At 37.4% G+C, this 20067-nt stretch overlaps 4 protein-coding genes across 5 annotated transcripts; 1 reads left to right on the forward strand and 3 right to left on the reverse strand.

Moving 5' to 3' along the window:
- The first annotated feature begins 105 nt into the window (after positions 1-105).
- LOC114719939 (probable aquaporin SIP2-1) lies at positions 106-2067 on the forward strand. Of its 2 annotated transcripts, XR_003737947.1 has the most exons (4): positions 106-401; positions 1114-1374; positions 1485-1782; positions 1843-2067. XR_003737947.1 is itself a non-coding variant. In XM_028905515.1 (3 exons), the coding sequence occupies exons 1-3, from the start codon at positions 117-119 to the stop codon at positions 1647-1649; spliced, it is 711 nt and encodes a 236-aa protein (XP_028761348.1). In that variant the 5' UTR covers positions 106-116; the 3' UTR covers positions 1650-2067. The 2 variants fall into 2 exon arrangements, 1 of the variants encoding a protein (XP_028761348.1); XM_028905515.1 differs by having other exon boundaries at positions 1485-2067.
- A 397-nt stretch (positions 2068-2464) lies between these two features.
- On the reverse strand, positions 2465-5209 carry LOC114719938 (magnesium-protoporphyrin IX monomethyl ester [oxidative] cyclase, chloroplastic). Its single transcript, XM_028905514.1, has 5 exons — positions 4704-5209; positions 4242-4306; positions 3813-4140; positions 3283-3381; positions 2465-3049 (listed from the first exon to the last, which is right to left on the reverse strand). The coding sequence occupies exons 1-5, from the start codon at positions 5163-5165 to the stop codon at positions 2786-2788; spliced, it is 1218 nt and encodes a 405-aa protein (XP_028761347.1). The 5' UTR covers positions 5166-5209; the 3' UTR covers positions 2465-2785.
- Positions 5210-7083: 1874 nt separating this feature from the next.
- LOC114719976 (probable protein S-acyltransferase 4) lies at positions 7084-11239 on the reverse strand (the record flags this gene model as incomplete). The annotated part of the gene is made up of 5 exons (XM_028905558.1): positions 10780-11239; positions 9841-10029; positions 8991-9299; positions 8067-8288; positions 7084-7605 (listed from the first exon to the last, which is right to left on the reverse strand). Coding segments are annotated over exons 1-5 (1344 nt in total), but the record flags the coding sequence as incomplete, so codon positions are not given.
- A 2012-nt stretch (positions 11240-13251) lies between these two features.
- LOC114719977 (probable protein S-acyltransferase 1) lies at positions 13252-17188 on the reverse strand. Its single transcript, XM_028905559.1, has 6 exons — positions 17111-17188; positions 15571-15753; positions 15189-15488; positions 14733-14954; positions 14146-14602; positions 13252-13763 (listed from the first exon to the last, which is right to left on the reverse strand). Exons 1-5 carry the CDS (start codon positions 17186-17188, stop codon positions 14180-14182), a joined length of 1206 nt encoding a protein of 401 aa, XP_028761392.1. The 3' UTR covers positions 13252-13763; positions 14146-14179.
- Positions 17189-20067: the final 2879 nt, after the last annotated feature.

Consider the following 20067-nt stretch of genomic DNA (forward strand, 5'->3'; position numbering starts at 1 on the left):
GAACCAGCAATGTTTCATGGCAATGGCAAATAGTGAAGAACGAATCTACTAAGAAGCCTGGTTCCAGCATAGACTATATAGAGTGCCATACACAGGAATTCCGTCTGCTTCAGAGGATGGGGCGGACTATGCTGCTCGTATCAGACTTCATTTTGTCATTCATGTGGGTATGCTCAGGGGTTCTGATTAAGCTGGTCGCAAACAAATATCTGGGATTGAGTCGTGAGCCACTCCGTGAGATCGTGAAGATTGCGATCGTCATTGCTAACATGTTCTTCTTTGCGTTTCTCCGAATCATTACCCGTGGGGGCGCCTACAATCCACTCACTGTTTTGGCTAATGCTGTTTCGGGGGATTTAAGCAAATTCCTTTACTGCGTTGCTGTTAGAATTCCTGTTCAGGTCAGTAGATTGTGAATTAGTTCTTCTGTTTTCTTTAATCATTTGAAAAAAAAAAAAAAATTGACTGCAAACACTTGTCAACTACATCTTTTCATATCTGCAGCGTCCAAAACCATCATTTTGCTAGAATTTAGAGGCCTCGCTTCTTTAGTCAACTGCTTGACTGCTATTAATCCCCCCTCTCTCACGAACATTCACAAATCCACAGACTCCCACGTTGATTTTACACAATAAATGTATATCAAACGCATGTCAGCTGAAGATAAAACCATAGTGATTGAAGTCACTATCATTTGTGGAGAGCTGTACTGCATCAATCTACATGTGACCTGGTGACTGGTTTTAGGACGGAAAAAAAAAAAAAAAAGCGACAGTGTTTTCTGACAGAAAGGTTCCTACCATGTATGCATTTTAGTTGCGAAAGAGGGGAAAATCCTGAGTGGCCTGTTTATAAACTGATTTTTCATCATAAGTGAAGATCTCTAGCAATCTTGAGACTACATCAATTGATGAGATAACCATGCAAGAAACCACTTACCTTATTTGAAAGTTGTACGTGTACAAATCATCGTCTCTAGTTTCTGCGGTTATTGTGTGGCTGAAAAAATTTTCTTATCATGCATCTCATTCTCAGGATATAATATCTTCGGCAAAAAACTTAAATTGAGGATCAGCATTTCCATGGTTATGGTTCTGTTCCGTTCTTTTTCAGGTGATTGGATCTATTATGGGGGTCAAGCTTATGATTGATACCTTTCCGGAAGTAGGACGGGGACCACGTTTGAATATCGACATTCATCGAGGTGCTCTGATAGAAGGAATCCTAACATTTACAGTTGTTACCATATCACTTCGGCTTGGCACAAAAATCCCTGAAGGTTTCTTCATGAAGACCTGGATCTCCAGTGTCTGCAAGCTAGCACTTCACATATTTGGTTCTGATCTAACTGGTGGTTGTATGAATCCAGCCTCTGTAAGAACTACTATATCTTCCTGATCTTTCGTTTTTTTTTTTTGGTACATAAATCACACAACAAAAAACCCTTCTTTTTTCTGATCAGAAACTTTAAATCACTTGTTCAGGTAATGGGGTGGGCTTATGCTCGCGGGGATCACATAACCAAGGAACACTTCGTTGTATACTGGATTGCCCCTATGGAGGCCACTGTACTGGCAGTATGGACCTTCAAATTGTTAGTACGGCCCGTAAAAGAAGACAAATCAAGCGCAAAACATAAATTACAGTGATGGATAGCCGGTGATGTAACATAAAGCTATGCTCACCTGACGAAGTAAAAGAAACGAAAAGCAAGGGGGATTAAAATTTAAAATTAAAATGAACTCGAGAGAGATTGGATTAGAACTTAGAAGGGAGTCTAAGGTGAAGTGATGTGAAAGGAATATAGCAAAAAGAATGATACAAGGGAAAAGGAGGGAATAGGTGTCACTTGTTCCCAGAGCAAGCTTGAAGAGACAAGGCTGATACAGTTAATATCAGGGCGATCTACATTATAGCGAGGGAGAACAATTGCGTCATTAATTTTCCTTCTTAATGCTCTGGATTTGATGCGTAATTTCCCACCAATATTTGACAATATCCATTCTTTAATGATGCACCCAGTCTTAATAGCCTATGTATCATGCATGAGCTTTCAATTGCAAATAACATGATTATATAATTCTTCCTCCTTTTCCAGCTCAATCCTTTTCATCTCCTCAACCAAAGGAATCAATTATTCATCTCCTATTAATATTTTTGGTCAATAATCATAAAATTAGCTCGAGTAAAACGTGACATGGGGGGAGTCTTACACCAATATGCTTCCTTATCGGTAATAGGAGATCTAAGCGAAAAATCTTGTATTACGTTAAAAACCACGAAAGTCATGGTTTTAAAAAGTTTTCAGTGATCAAAAATGCTTGTAATGTTTAGTATTACCACATTCATCGTCATCACAGAATACCCAGTCCGATACCATATTAACAGCCATAACGGAGTACCCGGTTCGAAGGCGATGTCCATGGACATGGGCTTGAAACAATTCTAAACACCAAAAAAGAAGTTAAGAAATGGGTTGGTAGCATTAGTATCAATGTATTTTGTTTTTCCTTTTCTTCCCTTTTTAAAGGATTGAACAGAGGAAATGGTTCTCTCTGACTTTTAAGCTCATTGGGTGAATGCCCTCGAATAAACGTAAAGTCAAAAATAAAAGAAAACTAGGGACATCCAACTAACGAGCGAACTAATGGACTCTACTGTCATAAATAATACACAAGGCAACATTTCAAAGTTTTCTCAGTGCTGTGTACTCCTCGCTACGTTTTTCACACCAATAGCACTCAGATGAACAAGAAGAAGGGGATCATGAGGGATTTATGCCTGCTCAGTACACAAGCTGTGGTTCAAACTCCGCAAAATCCACAGATCCGGACTCTATTGGTGGCATTAAATATGTAGCCAAGAGCTCAGATGCCAAGCCCGCAATTAGTGGGATCCTCTTCAAGTTCTTCACCAAGGGAATGTCATCAGTTTCACCAACAGCAAGAAGCTTCTGGTTTATCTCCACCATTCTATCCAACTTCCGCTTGAACTCGGGGTTCTCCACATCCAGAACCGCTGGGAAAATCCTCGCTGTGGTGCGGTTTGTCTGCAAATACAGCAATCCAAGAATGCAGCTTTAGTTATTCTCTGAGCTACTGGCTTGTTCTATGATGCTAAGAATATGGTTTTAGTTTTATAACGGACTAATCCACAAAACTCGGTTGCTACAACCATGAATTGCTCAAACTTATTAACAGAAGGTGACAGTGAAATACTGAAATTTATATTTGCAACAATGCTTTCTAAAGTAGGATGCAAGAACATGTAGCATAAACTTACTTCAATGATGACATGCATGTCAAATTCTTTGGTGTCCAACCCAATGCCTTCATAGAAAGCTGTGCGTTGGCAGTCGTTCAGGTACATGGTGACATAGACCTGCGGGATAAAATTGAGAGCTAAGTTTTAGTACTCAGAGATCGAAAAATAATGACCAATCTACTATGAAGACATTTGGCATAAATAAAAATGGGAACAGATCGTCGGGTGTTTTAAGGTGAACAAGATTTTGCATCTTGGATATGCTTGCTGTTAGATATCCTCAAGTATAACTATAGATACAGTTTGATTAATAGATACAAAAGCATGTTAAGCACATTTTTCAGTGGAATCTACTTCTAATATGCTTTGTATCTATCATCAATGAACTGATTTTCTATCAGATAATATCTTTGATATTCATTACACAGTCTTCCCCTTCTCAATACTGCTCTTCAAATAGCAACTTCACAAGGCGCGATGACTGGCACAAAGTATGAAGGTTTCAACACAATACTGTAAAAGACATTGTGTGCATAAGCAAAACTCACTGATAAACAGAAGAAACGGGCCCACAACTTTGCCTTCCAGTCATTGAGAAATTGTGGCTGAGCTTTCATCAAAGCAGAGAAGAAGTCTCCGTGCCTGTTCTCATCCTGGCACCAGTTCTCGAAGTACTTGAAAATGGGATAACATTGGTACTCGGGATTGGCCTTGAGGTGTCTGTATATGGTTATGTATCTCCAGTATCCAATTTTCTCAGACAAATATGTTGCGTAGAAGATAAACTTTGGCTTGAAAAATGTGTACTTTCTAGCCTTTGTCAGGAAACCCAAGTCCAGCGCCAAATTGAAATCAGATAAACCCTTGTTTAGAAAGCTGCATTGAATTTTTAACACTGAGGTCATAAACCATCCAATTGATCATGATAGGAAAAGAAAATTTCGATGGCAATTATAACTATCAAGTTGCGTCTTTACCCTGCATGCCTTGCTTCATCCCTTGACATGAGAGAGAAAATCTCAGCAACCACTGGATTGGTTTTCTGTAATATAATCATTAACAATCCAACCAATTTATCAGTCCAGGAATAGGAGACACAGAACAACACTAAAAAAGTTATTTTAAGGTAAAGCATGAACTACATTCTCAAAGACATGGCTAAAAGCTAATTAAGCCCCCACGTAGCCAAGGAAGCAACGATAATGATAGAGATTCAGCACACAGCGCAACAAGACACGACTAGGTTTTATCGGTGAACTTGTAGTCAAACTGAATTGAAGAGCAACATTTGCCACGTCCCAACTTCCTTTCTTTTTTTTTTTTGGTCTTTTTGGTGAATGGTTTCAAAACTTTAGCAATCGTTTCCATCTTAACTAATCAGAACCTCGATTATCAGTGGAAAAAAAATCAAATAATAAAGTTGAAACCGAGCATCGCACCTTAAGCCTCCTTCCGAGCTCTTTGTAGAGAAGGAAGCCAGAGAATTCGGCAGTGCAAGACCTCTCAAGGAACTCCACGAAGATTTGCCTGAGAGGTCCTTCGATTTTATCAGCAGCCTCCTTGAACTCCTTATTCCTCACAAAATGCGTCTGGTTGTAGTCAGTCTTAAACTCCTGGAGCAGAGCTTCAAACTCAGTCTGGTTCAAGTTCTTGTTAATCTCCGTGTTGAAAAGTGTCTCCATCTCATCAAAGTCTGTGGTGTAGAACCTCGGCGTCAAAAGGGTCTCCTTGATGGCAGTTTTGTTACCTTTCTTGCTCGGCTTTGTGGGTGTAGCGGTGGATGAGGCAGACATTCTTACGATGCTGAACTTGGTGTATGAACCCATCCTTGGGTTCCCGAATTTGGGAGTAACATTGCTGAATTTGGAAATGGGTTTCACAAGAGCCATTTCTGCTGCCATTGATCCTCCGGAGGAAATTCTGCAGATTTGAGCTTAAAGACCAAGGAGTGCCAAAGGGCAGAAGTTGGAGTTATATCTTGGTCGGATGGACAGTCATCGCATTCCATCTCATCCGATGAAATCCGTGACCGTAAATCGAAATTTGACACGTGGCAGCTCTTGTGAGCTCATTCTCATTGAATGATTGGCGGGGATAATTTCATTCGGATCAGATTTTGTGGCCCTCATTTATCTGCGTCTCCATTCTCACGGCCTCTTGGGATATTTATTTTTCATTTTCCGTATTTTCTTTCAGTTTTGCCCCTTCAACTTTTATCACAGTCTAATGAGAAGAACATTACAAAGATTAATTCCCCGTATTAAAAGTGGTCTATGTTTTTCATTGACTTAGTTTATTTTAAAAAATTTGACAACCCTTTTGAGAAAAATTAATCTTTTAGTCCTTATAGTTTTCACTCATTTATAACTCAATTTCTATATTTTGACTTGATGCAACTCAATCCTTCTAGTTTTGACTCGGTTGTAATTCAGTCCTTGAAGTTTGACTCGCTGCAACTCGATCCCTATGTAATTTTATTTTTCAAAAACACAAGCACTAACTTATAAATTTGTGAAAAATAAAATTATATAGGGACCGAGTTACAGCTAGTCAAATTTTAAGAACTAAGTTACAGTCGAGTCAAAACTAGAAAAACTGAGTTACACCGAGCCAATGAGACTGAGTTATAAATGAGTGAAAATTATAGCGAGTAAGGGATTAATTTTCCCTTCCAATTCATTAATATTCTATTCTGCTTCTGTCTTTCTTTCTTCGGGCAATAATCTAGCTCTTTGCAGGTGATATTTTCTCTGATCTTTCATGCGCGTATAGAGGATAAAACAACCCAATGAAGTAACAAGAAGCAGCAGTTCAAAATGGGAACCACATTTCGGCGATATGCTCGCTCTGCGTTACAGGACGCCCTAAAAAACTTGTCTTTTCTTCGGTTCTGGGGTTAAGTGAAGTGAAGCGACCCCATTTGTAGTTTTCACAGGCACCCAACTTTTTCTAGGCCCTTTGTCCAAGATTTTTCTTTTGAGTTGATGGATCTTTTTAGCTATGTTCCTTTTTTCTTTTTTCTTTTTTTTGGTTTACAATGTTCAATGAATATTCTCTTGATTCTGAGGCCTGAGGTGAGATGAGTGGAAGATAAATTACATCCTGCTGAGTGAAATCTACGAATCGATGTAGTTTTCTGTCAAATGTGATACTTACAAGAGTTCTAAGTTTCTCCCTAGTAAATGAGCAAACATCAAATCTAGATCTTAACAAACGGCTGGCTGGAAGAATAGAAGCAAACCTAACAAAGCACCCATTTGGGGAACAACAAACTTTGTGCATTATTTTGAACAAAAAGTGGTGTTTTACAGCTTACAACAGTAACACTTGTTTGACCCTGGCAAGAATGAGAAGTGCAACGTCAGTCTCTTCATTTTCGGCCAAAAATGGCATCAAATAACTTGCATGTAGCTTGCACAATGGATCTTCATCTTCACACGAATCACTATTTGCTCCAACTACTTCATGGTAAACAAGGAATCCACCGGCTGCAGCAAACCTGTTACAAATGTTTATCAAGGTCACTATTACAGAATCACAAATCAAGTTTTTTTTCCTTCTTTTTGGTCACTATACAGGATTACAAAATTTGATTTTTATTCCTCTTGGTTTTGAGTGATATATTGAGTCTAGTTGCCAGTGGTCAAACTTTAAACTCCTGCACGTTCTTGCCATAGATCACTGCAGAATAACTTATTAAAATTTCAGAACTGGCAAAGTTTGGGAATCAAGAGCGACGAAAAAACCTCTTAAGCTTGACAAAGCAAAAGCTGGCTCTGTGGCGCTTAATATGAGCTATTCTTCTTTATCATCGGTTTCCTTGGTCGCAGTTGTTCTGTTGACATCGATGGGCCTTTGGGCTGATTCTCTGACTCCATCTCCAGCTTGGGAGCTTTGTGGCTCTTCCATTTCATCTTCAGCATTGATGCTATGGAAATTTAGCACTGTCGCAGCAGAAGTTCGAGCTGAATCTTTCATAATATCTAGCTCAGCACTGAAAAACGGATCATAAGAAGACTGCCCTTCATCTGGTAATCTCATGCCGAAATGATCATAATCAAAATTTCTCAAAATTTCAGGAATTGGCATATTAATGTCCTCTGCACGCATAGATCCCATTTCAAGGTCACTTTTCTCATGTGGTGTCAGAAATCCCCTGCCTCCAAAATTTGTGGTCACAGACTCAACCCTCTCAGGACGATAATCCAGCACAAAAGATCGAAAATTATTCCTTGAAGCGGGAATAGTGGAGCAAAATGTTTCGTTAATATTTCCCAGCATTCCCATATGGTATGGATTCCCCCTCTTATCATACCGATATCGGAAGTTCTCATAAGTTGTCTGCGCACCAACAAAAAGTTCTAGTATAAGCAAGCTCGAACTAATAAGCAACAGTCTAGGAGTTAAAGGAAAGCAGTCTGCAAACGTGATGGCCAGTGTTGGAAGAAATTATCATACAGACAGGTGTTGTAATAAGCTGCTTATATCTCAAATGCTTGTCTTCATTAATATTAACCTAAAGAAACTCAATCAGCATAGAAGCTACACTGAACTAAGTGCCAACCACGTAAAAGTATTTTCGTCCAGTGACTTCTTTTAGACCTGTTAGATAAGGGCATTTCCTATAATTAATTTCAATTAACAAATGGTCTGTAGCAATGTGGCTTTTGTGAAATTAACAAGAATTCAGTCACCTAACATCTCAGGAATTATTAAAAATTATAGATAAGACCACATGAAGCAGAAGGGAAAATGCATCTCAAAGAATTGGAAGTTCAAACTTTGGAAGGCAAGAGAGTCACCTGGTTTGTGCATATGAGATGGAAATGGAAGATTGTAAGGCCTCCAACAAACCAGACAGCTATAAAGCAGTATACTACAAGAAAATCTGATACATAATCACTTGCTATCCTCTTCCCAAATGAAATGTCACCCTGGGCCAGATTGATACAAGAAAACACGAAGACGTATATGCACAAGATGGTCGATGTTGAAATAAACATGACGAAGAACCTATAGTTTCGCTGCAAAACAACCATCATGCACAAGAATAGTTACTTCCTGTAAGAAACGGCATCGAAAGAAACATGGGAAAGCCCATTAAAACAAACCATTCATTTTGCTAATTCGTACAAAATATAATAAAAATAAATACAGCCAATTTAGCAGCCACGTGAAAAATCAGTTTTATTATTCTTTCCCATCGTCTCCATAATAAGAAGGGTCGGAGGGAGTCACACGCAGTAAGCCTTAGTAACAGTTGATCATCATAACCTCAACCAGATAGAAATTTAAACGGATGGTCCTAGAGTAAACTATGTCTAGGAAAGGGTGGGATCCATCGGCCCTCTCTCAACCAAGTCACTCTAGGTTTTCTCAAAGCAAAATAAAACAGTGATCTAAATTTTCCTGTCAGTCAGTCAAATGGTTTAGAAGTGTTAATTTCTACACCTGATAGGATTTAGGAAGCTTAGCAATAAAATTATACATTCCAGTAACTAAGTGTGCAGAACGTTCTAACAACTCACTCAGTAGATTCAAGGAAAATTATAAGTTTCATCTTCTGCCAAATGGCAATCATCATCCAAGTTTAAAGGGGGAGTCCAGAATCACTTTTATATTATGATTCTCTAAACTGGCTAACAAGCACCATAAAATTGAGGTTTGAATTTTCATACGAATAAAAATGGAACCTGATCTCTTTTTCAAATTTGAAGCGAACTTACAATTCCAATACACTGGCCGACCCAAGGACAGTGGTGATCAAATCTCTCGACACAATTGTTGCAGATGGAACAATGAGACGACCGAGGAGGGCGATAAAGCAAACATGTATCACAGAACTTCACTTTTACTTTATGACCATTAACAATTACATCTTTAGTTCGAGGCAGTTTCAGACGAGGGGTTGAACCATTAATCCACTCCATGGAAGTACTATGCATATCAAATTCTTCATCCATCTCAGGAGGCCTGGAATTCCTAGGGACAATTCCAGGATCTCTCCCAGAAGTCAATAAGAGGAATGTTAAGTCCTGCATAAGAGTTTCTATCAACTTTTACCTTCAACATAATATAATTATGGATCTCATCAACATCATAAAATGAAATCATTCATATGTCTGGGGTTATGGGAAGTATCATTTTTGCCCCTGGGAGTCGGATTCATTTTAATTTTCTTGTCTTAAATGGCATAGTTATAAACTTGGAGAAATCCAAACTTCGACTGAGTTATTTGCAAGTACCTCCCTCAACTATGAAAGCTGAAAGACACCTCCATGCACACCAAATATCTGGATTAAACTCATTTGCTGTCTTAAACATACCATTTTTTTAAGGCGTAAATAACTACAATCCGAACCACATAAGCAGTTATTGCAAAAACAAATCAGCATTGAATTAAGCATACGAGAAATATAGTTGACAGGAAAGTGAGCAAATTAGTTCAAATCCGCGCATGTGAAGGTCAGGAAGGTACTTTCTCTTTCTTATTTTTCTGGGGGTATTTGCATGGAAATTAGAATGATGAAAGAAAAATGTTAAAGGTATTACTGTAAATAAACACAGATTACTTACCAAAACAGCGAGAAGAGAGCCAACAATCATTATAGAATACCAGAAACGAACATCAGCGGTCTCTAGACTTCTGCTTTTAAGATATATCTTCACACAAAATGCAATTACAGGCCCAACAATTAAGAAAATGGTGAGAAATATAGACCCTGCGTCGGGACCGAAGACCAGTCTCCCACCACAGAAAAATTTCTGGAATAAAGGCAAGGAAAAGTTGAATTAGTCGAACATAGCTCACTTATTATAGCTCCTATAAATCCAAGAATACCTCAGCCATGTAAATTGCTTGTTTTCAACCCAACACAACTCCATGAGTGCTCTCAGATGGAATACACTTATGGGCTAAGAAAATCTATAGCCATGAAAATTCATCTATGGCTAAGACATTTTGATTACAAGACAAGAAGTTAACTAAAGGCCTTCCAACTAAAGTTGCAACCAAGTGACTTTAGGAATCACAGTGTTGATGTTGGTGGGCTCACAGTTCATCTGAAAATGTAGCTTTAGGAGGATAGGCATAAGGTATGAATTATCTAATCTCCCACATAAATTTTGTGTAAGCATGGGGAGGCATACTACCTCATGCAAGAATAGAATCTTTCTTGGAGGCTTACCGTATCAAATTGGCAAAGTTTGCATCACAACTTACTAGAAAAGTCGATTTTGCAATTAGAGCAAGCATCCATAAAGATGATTTATGTATGTCATCGATGTGCATGTCAAAAGCTCATCAATGCTCACTCCCTTCCCCTTGGGGGAAAAAGTAGAAAAACCCCATGAAAATTGTCAGTGAGGTCATGTTTCCAAACTCGAGTTTCCAAATTGAAAAAAGGGACTAGTTATAATGAGTTCATGTTGAGTTTGGAATGTGATCAAACATACCTTTCTACATTACAAGCATCCCAACTAAGAGAACAATACAGAAAGCTGAAAATGACTCACATTATTACCCCTCCAGACTTGGTAGAGTCTCCTCGGCTTCAAATTGGAAGACATACTGCCAGGTGGAGAAGACCCCACGTCTAGATTTCTATTCCCATGCATGGCAGCCACCTCTAATATCAAAATTGGTCTTATCTCCTGAGAAAATCCATACTCCAATCCAAATTTCAATCGAGAGGTCCTCTGACAGATTCGAATTCCTTTCTGGGTATCTCAAATTATAATCCTCCCTGGATCGGCAGTTTAGGTGACAATGCAGATGAGAGAAGAGAGAAGGGAAAGAGAAAAGAAAGAATATCCCTGGATCACAACAATTCACGAAAGAGCCTGCAAACTCATAGGCTCATGAAATTTTGTCTCTGAGGCGGATCATACCAAGACGAGAGTCCTCGTGTCCCTTTCTTTCTCCCTTCCGAAGTTCATTTATTTCTCTCTCTCCCTTCAATCTGAACTGCTGGCACCTTGGCGTTCTTGGGTGCATGTTCCAATTCCTTGCGGCATTTACGCGGGTAACTTTTTCTTATTCGTTATGATGTTAGTTGTGACATTTACAAATGGAAGCTAGAGCCTAGCCAGAGCACATTTCTTTTTTTGTTTTTTTTAACGGTAAGCGACGGTACATCTCTTATTCCGTATATTACTATCATGAAAATATGTTTTATTAAACCAAATATGAGTAATTATAAAGAATTTCTGTTATGCATTTGTATAAGGATATTTTGCAGCTGTCTACAGCAGAGTATCCACATCTCAAAGGAGATACTTATTCAATTGTACCCCAAAAAAAAAAGGAAAGTAAAAAAATAAAGGTGATAATGAGAAATAAATAGTACTGCATCTGGTTCTCAATATAAGACATTGTTTGATTTTTATTTTAGTCGTAAATATAAAATCTCAATCTATTTTATCTCTCATATTTATACATTTTTTCCAAGATAATCCTTCTAACAATAATAGTTCTAGCCAATAGACTTGATTAGTAAGGATATTTTAGAAAAAATAAGACATATTTATTACAAATAACTAACTTAACTCCTTTTCTTAATTTTTTCAAATTAGTCAATTAATTCTTATAAATAGGACCGGAGGTAGTAAATGAATATTTTTTTAGAAGCAATTTTTTATATATTATATTAGTTATTCAAAAATAATTATAAACAAAAAAATCAAATATCAAACTAAAATAATACTTGGTTTACTGAATGATACAAGATTTTAACTATAAATTATTTTTATAAATTTTGAATCTATATATTATACTGTGGGAGAAAAACCGGCCGGCCGGCCCGTGTGCGCGTGAATATTTGAGTCGAAATGACCGAGAGGTGAAAAAATTCCGAGCAACGTAGAATATCCCTGAAATATTTTCGAAGTCCCAAGATCAACTTACGCCGAAGCTTGACTTAACAAATAGGTGGCAGTTGAGTTTACCGGCAGAAAGATGCTACTACTTCCTATAATTAATAAAAAAATTTCTTTAACTTTTATTTTAGTCTTAAATATAATATCTTAATTTTCTTATATTTATATATTTTTGTAAAATAATCTTTATAATAATATTAATTTTAGCCAATACACTTAATACACTTGGTAAGAATATTTTAAGAAAAACAAATAACTAATTTAACTAGTTTACTTAATATACTCAAATTAATCAACTAGCTCTTATATTACCAACAGGAGATATTATCCCGAAGAAAGTGACATTTGGCATTTTTTGGTGCTAAATATGAAATAGGACCCACCTTACAGGTCAACTTTTATAAACGGTATAGTACGGACACTTCTGTTGTCCGTTCAACTCAACTGTCTCTAGGACGGTAGGACCAAATTCTAAAAAGGCTGCCCATACGGAAAGAATGTTAGGATTTAGAATGTGAAGGATGGCTGCATAGCCTTCAAACTAGAGTTTTAAAAAAATAACTAAATAAATATATTTAACAATGAAATCTGTGTAACAGATAACGTGTTTTAATTGGGTCTTCACATTTAAAATCCCGAGATTTTGCATTTTCAATTGAAAATTTTCTCATGCAGTTATTAGTACAAATCATAGTAGATTCTATTATGGCGCCATGAGCTTAAAGTGGCGTATTTTATCGTAACAATATAAGAATGAATTTGCTCGTACGATTATTCACAACTGGACACCAGCTGGGCTTAAAAATACCAAATACTACCTTCAGTCATGAGTATAAGACTCTGTTTGATTTTTATTTTGATCATAAATATAAGACCCCAATCTGCTTTGCTTCTCATATTTATACTTTTTTTTTCAAAATAGTCCTTCTAACAATGACATGTCTAGTCAATACACTTAATTAGTAAGAATATTTTAAGAAAGACAACATTTATTTAGGACAAATAATTAACTCAACTTACTTCCTTAATCTCTTCAAATTAGTCAACTGGCTCTTATAATTAGGACCGGAGGTATTATTATACTAGGGCAGTACAAGGGAAGGTATTTATAACCATTCATACACAATGGGGACAACCATAGGAAAATCTGGTGTGTTATTCTTTGACAATAAATATACACTCCACAACCCGTCTATGTGACCAAATGTGCGGAGGGGGGAAGAGAAGGTGGGGAAGGAGATTGATCTGAGACTTGAGAGAGAGAGGAATGCACAAGGCTTCTTTACCCAAAAGAATTAGAGACTTTACAAAATCAATAATCCATTCCGACCACAGAAAGAGAAGACGCCAAGTCATCCATCATCTAGAAATTCCGTTGCATGCGCCAATTTACAATAACCTGGTCAATCTTTTTTGCCTTTTTGAGTAAAGAAAGTATAACCTGGTTTTCATAGGGGGAGAAACTGAAGAGTTACTTCATTTAATTCACTTCGTTTCTTTTTTTTCTTTTCTATTTTCCATTATACATCATTCCATGCCACTTCAGTCACGACAAATCAGCATGCTTACCTTGAAACCCCTTATCTACATATAACCCCTTGCAGCAAATGCCCCAGAAGGATCTGCATAAAAAAACAGACACTGTAAGGTAATCCTAGACACTTACATAAAACACAAGCCAACGCGGTGGCCTTATGGGAACCAACATTTTAACACCAAAACAACATAATCCCTTGCCTTATCGCTTCTACACATACCAACTCATTGTGTATCACTATCTGATCATACAGGTCCTTCCCCTCATTCCTCTTAGTTCATAAATCGAAGCTTGAGGTCATTTTGGAAATGATTTTGCAAGTGATTGATCATTTTCAGGCAATGTCCCAAAAACTAAAAATTATTATTAACTAATTAGGACATAAATTGTGCATCAGAGTATCATTAAGCCTCGTGAAGACAATTGTTAAATGTAAATGGAAACCAAAGAAGATATCAAAATGATACCTCTCTTAAGAAACAGCAATGTAATCTGAAGGAGCTATCGCTTTTCCTTGTATTGTGCAGTGCTGGCTCCCTTTGGCGATTTCTGCTGGGAATATTTTAGCTCTTGGTTAGTAGGAACGAAAATATCAAATGCAGCTTCTTTTTCTCCTGCCTTCTTCTTCAGATGATCATCGATGCTATTGCAGTCCAAATCATTTAACATACTTGGCATTAGCATGTTGCCATCCTTGCCATACTTTCCTCCCATTTCAGCATCCATTTTTTGTTTGGAACTTATAAGGCTTCTTTCAAGATCTGAAGTAACACCTGGTGCACCTTCTTCTGTAACCAACGCTCTGAAGTTGACCAGTGAAGAAGGGATCTTAGAACACGAAATTTCTTTGAAGTTACTTAACAGTCCCTTTGTGTGTGGGTTTTCCTTCTTATCATAGCGGTACCGGAAATTCTCATAAGTTGTCTGTGAGAAGGCAGATGTGAATCTTATGTAAGTGTATAAAATACAGCATACTGATTAATTTGTAAGACACAACTTCAGCTCATAGAAGCAAAAGCCTGAAAGAGATATAAAGTGTTAGGAAGAAAGATACCTGGTTGGTGGAAATCAGGTAGAGATGGAAAACAGTTAGGCCACCCACAAACCAGACACATATGAAGCAGTATACAATGAGAACAACTGATATGACATCGTGTGACATATTGTGCCACAAGGTGCCCTTTCTCTGACGAAGATTAACCCAAGAAAATGTAAACACATATATGCACAACAAGGTTGATGATGATATGAATAGGATGAAGAATGGATAGTTGCGCTGCAAAAATATGAACAGGACAGATGCTGTTAAATTCTGCTTAAGCCGGAGCCGTGGAGAAGAATGAAAGTTAGAAGACTCAATCAAGAGAGAGAAAAACATTAGAAGTAAAAAGTGGCAAACAAGAGTCTCCTGCAAACTACCCCGGTCCCTTGGATCAATCTTCACCAAGGCCCCTTGAGATGCCCAAAAGTTAGATTTCTGGGGGTTTGAAGGCAGATTTGGATAACTTACCAGTCCAATACACTGACCAACCCAAGGGCAGTGGTGATCAAACTTTTGCACACAGTTGTTGCAAATAGAACAGTGTGAAGCACGTGGTGGGCGAAAGAGCAAGCAAGTTTCACAGAATTTCACCTTCACTGTATGGCCATTGACTTTTACATCCTTCACTTTAGGTAATTTGGCACTGAAATTTCTGTTGTCTATCCACCGCATAGATGGTGTATTTAAGTCAAATGCTTCTTCTCCTGGTGCTTTTCTGGGGATAATTCCTGGATCTCTAGCAGATGTTAAGAAGAGAAAAGTAAAGGCCTGCATCAACCATTGAGAAGTCACATTTAAATATCATGGGGAGGCCAAATTTACTCACTAAAGCTAAAGACACTTTACTGACCAAAATTGTGAGGATTGCTCCTCCGATAAGTACAGGATAGCCATAGAGAGGATTGCCCCCTTTGATTGTGTGAAAAAACATTCTCACGCAGAATGTTATCGCAGGACATCCAATTAGGAATGATGTCAAAAAAAGAGATGACGCATCATGACCCAAGACTAATCTTCCGCCACACAAAAATTTCTGACATGCAGAAAGAAGCCTCATTAGAATTCGGTCCACGTGATGGCTTATTCGATCTCTTAAAAGTCAACGACCCTGCAGAATGAATGCTATGATAATAATTCAAGCATTTATCATTCAGAATAGCTTATTATCTCATTAACAAATCACCTTTTTAAAATCAAGCGAAATAAGAGATGTCTGAGAACCTTAAATTTGACTTCAACATGTTCAAAAGGATTACAAAACAAGATTCCCAATTTCATTTATTTAGTTTGGCCAAAAAAAAATTCATTTATTTAGTTGGGAAAAGTGGTCAGTGGGCAGTATGTAGCTGTGGTTTTGCTAAGCTAGTACAAAACTCTCAGCATTGACTTTCTTCTGCCTTAGGAGGCGAGACTAAGTGCATCAGCCAGTACTATTCTTGATCATGAAAATTTTAACAAAAATATGAATGGAACACGCTAACAGAAACAGACATTCTCTCGCTAAAGAATTTCTTAATCTCTTGCACTTCCTCTTTCAAAAGCCAAAAGTGATAGTCTGGTCTAGGAAATATATGGATGAACAAAATTTATCATATAAATAATACAAATGTATATCATTCATGAAGATTCATAGACATCATGTCACCTATATCTCTTTCTCTCGATCAGCGTATTATCCACATAAAACTTTACATTGCTAGTCAGTCTTCTTAGCCACTTTTATAAAGAAAGCAAGTCTCCGACCTTACTTGCATACTATGCTGGATGTGTTGATATCTGGTTTTTTAATCTTCTTAATGTCATATAAGTCGTGCAAATCAGTTTTATAAGTTAAAATCTTCTAGTGTTAACCAACTAGAGTGAGCTTTAAACACATATACACCAATCAGGAAGTCTCTCTCGTATCATTACACAAATTGCAGCTCAGCACAACTCTAATCTCTGTTGCTGAGCAAAGAAAGCACTTAAACATGGAGAACGGCTCCTGTATTTCAAGGCCAGTTATAGATGCCTCTTCATCTATCTCAGTTCAGAAAAGCGAAGTCATGCACCTTCAAGTATTCTCAAGCTCATAAAATACATCAATTTATTTATCCTGGTAACCAACAACAATGGTGCCTTGAACTATTGGATTGGTCTATTCACACCTTAAAAACCCAGAACCTCAACTTGAAACTTTTACTAACGTGGGTTAAAAAGCATATGGGCACATGTAAAATATAATAAGCGTTCACTCCGAGTTGTTCAAGTTCAAACGTCCCCCAAAAATCCCACTAACAGGGCAAGTGACAACCCTCTTATTCCAATGTTCTTGACAACAAGAAGGCATGCATCAATAGTAAAAGGGCAAGACATAATAACAAAAGGGGGAGAGAGGCAGGGAGAGATACATTGTTTCCCTTCCAGACTTCGTAAAGCCTTGTGGGTTTGGGTTTGGGTTTGGAGGGTTTGAGAGAGACTACGGCCATGGAATCAGAGGAAGAGCTGGAGTTATTTCGAGAGTGGCTCATCATAATGAAGGATACACACTCGTTGAAGCTCTCTTGCGATGATCTCCTTTATTCGCAAAAAAACCACATGTAATGTGGAGGGATCGTGGTGGGGCAAGCGAATGAAACGAGATCAAATGGCCATGCTTGGGATTTGGAATATTTCCCTTGTGTCGTTACATTCCTCTCTGTCCGGCCGTCTCATCTCATCTCCCGGCCCTGCTTCTCTTTCTCCTCCTCCTCTACCACAGACCAGCACTCCTGTAACGATCTTTAAGTTCCACCGGCTTTTTCGCGGGCTCAACTAATTTATACGGAAATTTTGTGACGTCGCAGCACGAATTTTAATATGAAAAGAGAGAATGTTTTTAACATGTAGAGTCAATTAGTTCTCTGGCCAAAAAGAAAAATAGTTCGTCGTTTCTCTTCTTTTTTTTTGGGGGAGGGGGCGAAGGCGAAGAGTCAATTAGTTCATCTCATTGTTTATATTTTAATGGATTAATTATTTTTTATCTTGATTCTCTACATATGAAAAAATAATATTTTTCGCCATCTATATATTAAAAAATAATGAAGTAATGTTCAACTCTATTGACAAAAAAAAAAAACGTGACGTTGAACTCTAACATTTATTTAACTAATTTGATTAGACTAATAAAATTATATAAGTTGGTTAATTATAAAAAATATGACATGTTTATCCTAAAACACCATAATAATACTCCTCTGATCCTTAATATAAGACACATTTAAATAATCTGATTAGATTAAGAAACTTAGGTAAGTTAGTTGATTATAAAAAATGTGACACATTTTTCTTAAAATACCATAATCATCTTTCTTAATATCCCATTTTCTTCTTCTACTTGATTGTGGTGGAGGAAGTATTCATAGGAGTAATTTAAAAAAAATTGATAAATATGATGAATGAGTCTTATATTTAAGACTAAAACCAACTGAATAATCAAGTCATATATTAAAGACCGGAGGAGTATTTCTTAATATCCCCTCCTTCTCTCTCTTACTTGATTGTGATTGATAAAATATCAATATAAATAATTTTTAAAAAAATTAATAAATATAAAAAATAAGTCTTATATTTATATTCAAAATTAGTTCACTAATAAATTTTCTTTTTGGCCAAAAAATTAAGAAGAGGTTTTCTCCCAAAAAAAATGTAGCATTGAGGATCCAAGGCCCAAGAAAAGTGAGCAGCATTATGCTCACAAAGCAACTTACAAAGCTCGCAACGTGCTGCGTGTCCGCCTGTCAGCATATTATGCCCTGTTTGGTATAATGGAAAAGTTTTGATGGGAGTGGAAGTCGAAATGAAAGTGGAAGAGGAAGTAAGTTTTAAAGTGTGTTTGGTTTGATCATAGAAGTGTAGCATTATTTTTAATTTATATTAACATTTATAACGTAAAAGTATCAAAATGCCCAACTGAAAAAACTTTCCCTATTCATCGTCTTCTTCACCGGGCTTGCTCCCAAAGAAGTGAACTTCTAACATGAACAAGTTCATCCAGAATCCAAATAACAAAATAAACCTACTAATGATTGATCTCATTGAAATCAAACCCAGAACAAAAGATTAAAAAAATTCATCTTCAACCCCAATATATGGCAGATGCAAAGATGGAGCGATCAAAGGCAAAAGTGAAATAAATCGCAGAAGACGAAGCAAGGGAAGTTGAGATCATTTGAATAGCTTCAGGAATCGCAAGGAAGAAAGGAATGTTGAGATCCAACTCGTCTTTAACATGCAAGGGGAGAGCAAGAAAGGTGAAGAGGTTGAGGAGTGGGAATGACGCAGGGGATGAGGGTGAGATTCAGAAGAATGGAAGGAGGGTCGTCAGTCAAGCATTGTCGTACAAGAGGGGGAAGGTCACCGGCGACCGTCACATCTGAGCTCGAACTTGAAGGCTTGACCTGATCTAGATTTGACGTCGAAGAACCTGATGCTTGAAGGTTATCATTGCCGTCGTGGATGAACAAGAGGGAAGGTTCGCCGATGACCGTCACAGATGCAGCCGATGAAGTCGTTGTCGTTTGCCATCGCTGTCGTCGCAAGAGAGGGAGAGGGAGGCTGAGGGGGAGTTTGGTAAGAACAAAACCAAAATTTCAGAAATATTTCTATAAAATAATTATATAGAGCTGAAATTTTTTATAAAATGAATATATAAAAGAGTTTGTGTCAAAAATGTTTTCAAAAAAGGTGATTACAGGATTATCTAAACATCTCATGAGGCGACAGCAAGGAGAGGGACGGTTCAGGTGGGACAAAATTGTCAAATGATAAAATATATAAGGGTATAATGGTCATGAAATCTCACTTCCTCGGAACCCATCTCGGTCCCCAGTCTACCCAAAGAATTCACTTCCATCATTTTTTATGAAAGTGGGCTCGCATGAAAGTGGCTTCTTACATACCATACAATCTAATTTATTGATTCTACTCCCACTTTCAATTCTCTAACTCCAGTTCCAATGTACCAAACGGGGCATTAGATCTCGGACTCCGTATCACCCCACAACTGAGCTCAAGGCCTTGAATTGTGTACTTTGTCCTCTTTTTGAAATCGGTGACATTAGGGGTCATGAAAAATTGAAAACCAACCCACGGTGCTGGCACGGGGACCCCGCCAAACCGCGCGAGGGCAGAAAAATACGGAGCTTTCGAAAAAGTTAATATTATTATTATCTTTTATAATTTGATTGTTGATCTGTAACTTTAAAGTTATTTTTTATATCATTCTAAATAGTTAGTTTTTGTCATTATAATTTTATAATTTTTTTGTCTGAATAATCCATATACTTCTAATGAGTTTTGATTTTAATTACTACATGAAAACTCAAAC

The sequence above is a fragment of the Neltuma alba genome, unplaced genomic scaffold (genome assembly GCF_004799145.2).
Source record: "Neltuma alba isolate B1F8T4 unplaced genomic scaffold, ASM479914v2 tig00011960_pilon, whole genome shotgun sequence".
Classification (NCBI taxonomy): domain Eukaryota; kingdom Viridiplantae; phylum Streptophyta; class Magnoliopsida; order Fabales; family Fabaceae; genus Neltuma; species Neltuma alba.

What these genes read in the sequence shown, in the direction of transcription:
- LOC114719939 (XM_028905515.1), top strand. Translation starts at nt 117, where the DNA reads ATGGGGCGGACTATGCTGCTCGTATCAGACTTCATTTTGTCATTCATG. An exon ending in CTGTTAGAATTCCTGTTCAG is followed by an intron (nt 402 to 1,113) that starts GTCAGTAGATTG and finishes GTTCTTTTTCAG; the next exon opens with GTGATTGGATCTATTATGGG. An exon ending in GTTGTATGAATCCAGCCTCT is followed by an intron (nt 1,375 to 1,484) that starts GTAAGAACTACT and finishes TCACTTGTTCAG; the next exon opens with GTAATGGGGTGGGCTTATGC.
- LOC114719938 (XM_028905514.1), bottom strand. Translation starts at nt 5,165, where the DNA reads ATGGCAGCAGAAATGGCTCTTGTGAAACCCATTTCCAAATTCAGCAAT. An exon ending in AGCTCGGAAGGAGGCTTAAG is followed by an intron (nt 4,307 to 4,703) that starts GTGCGATGCTCG and finishes ATTATATTACAG; the next exon opens with AAAACCAATCCAGTGGTTGC. An exon ending in GATGAAGCAAGGCATGCAGG is followed by an intron (nt 4,141 to 4,241) that starts GTAAAGACGCAA and finishes AATTCAATGCAG; the next exon opens with CTTTCTAAACAAGGGTTTAT.
- LOC114719977 (XM_028905559.1), bottom strand. Translation starts at nt 17,188, where the DNA reads ATGGCCGTAGTCTCTCTCAAACCCTCCAAACCCAAACCCAAACCCACA. An exon ending in GAGCAATCCTCACAATTTTG is followed by an intron (nt 15,489 to 15,570) that starts GTCAGTAAAGTG and finishes TGGTTGATGCAG; the next exon opens with GCCTTTACTTTTCTCTTCTT. An exon ending in TTGGTCAGTGTATTGGACTG is followed by an intron (nt 14,955 to 15,188) that starts GTAAGTTATCCA and finishes ATATTTTTGCAG; the next exon opens with CGCAACTATCCATTCTTCAT.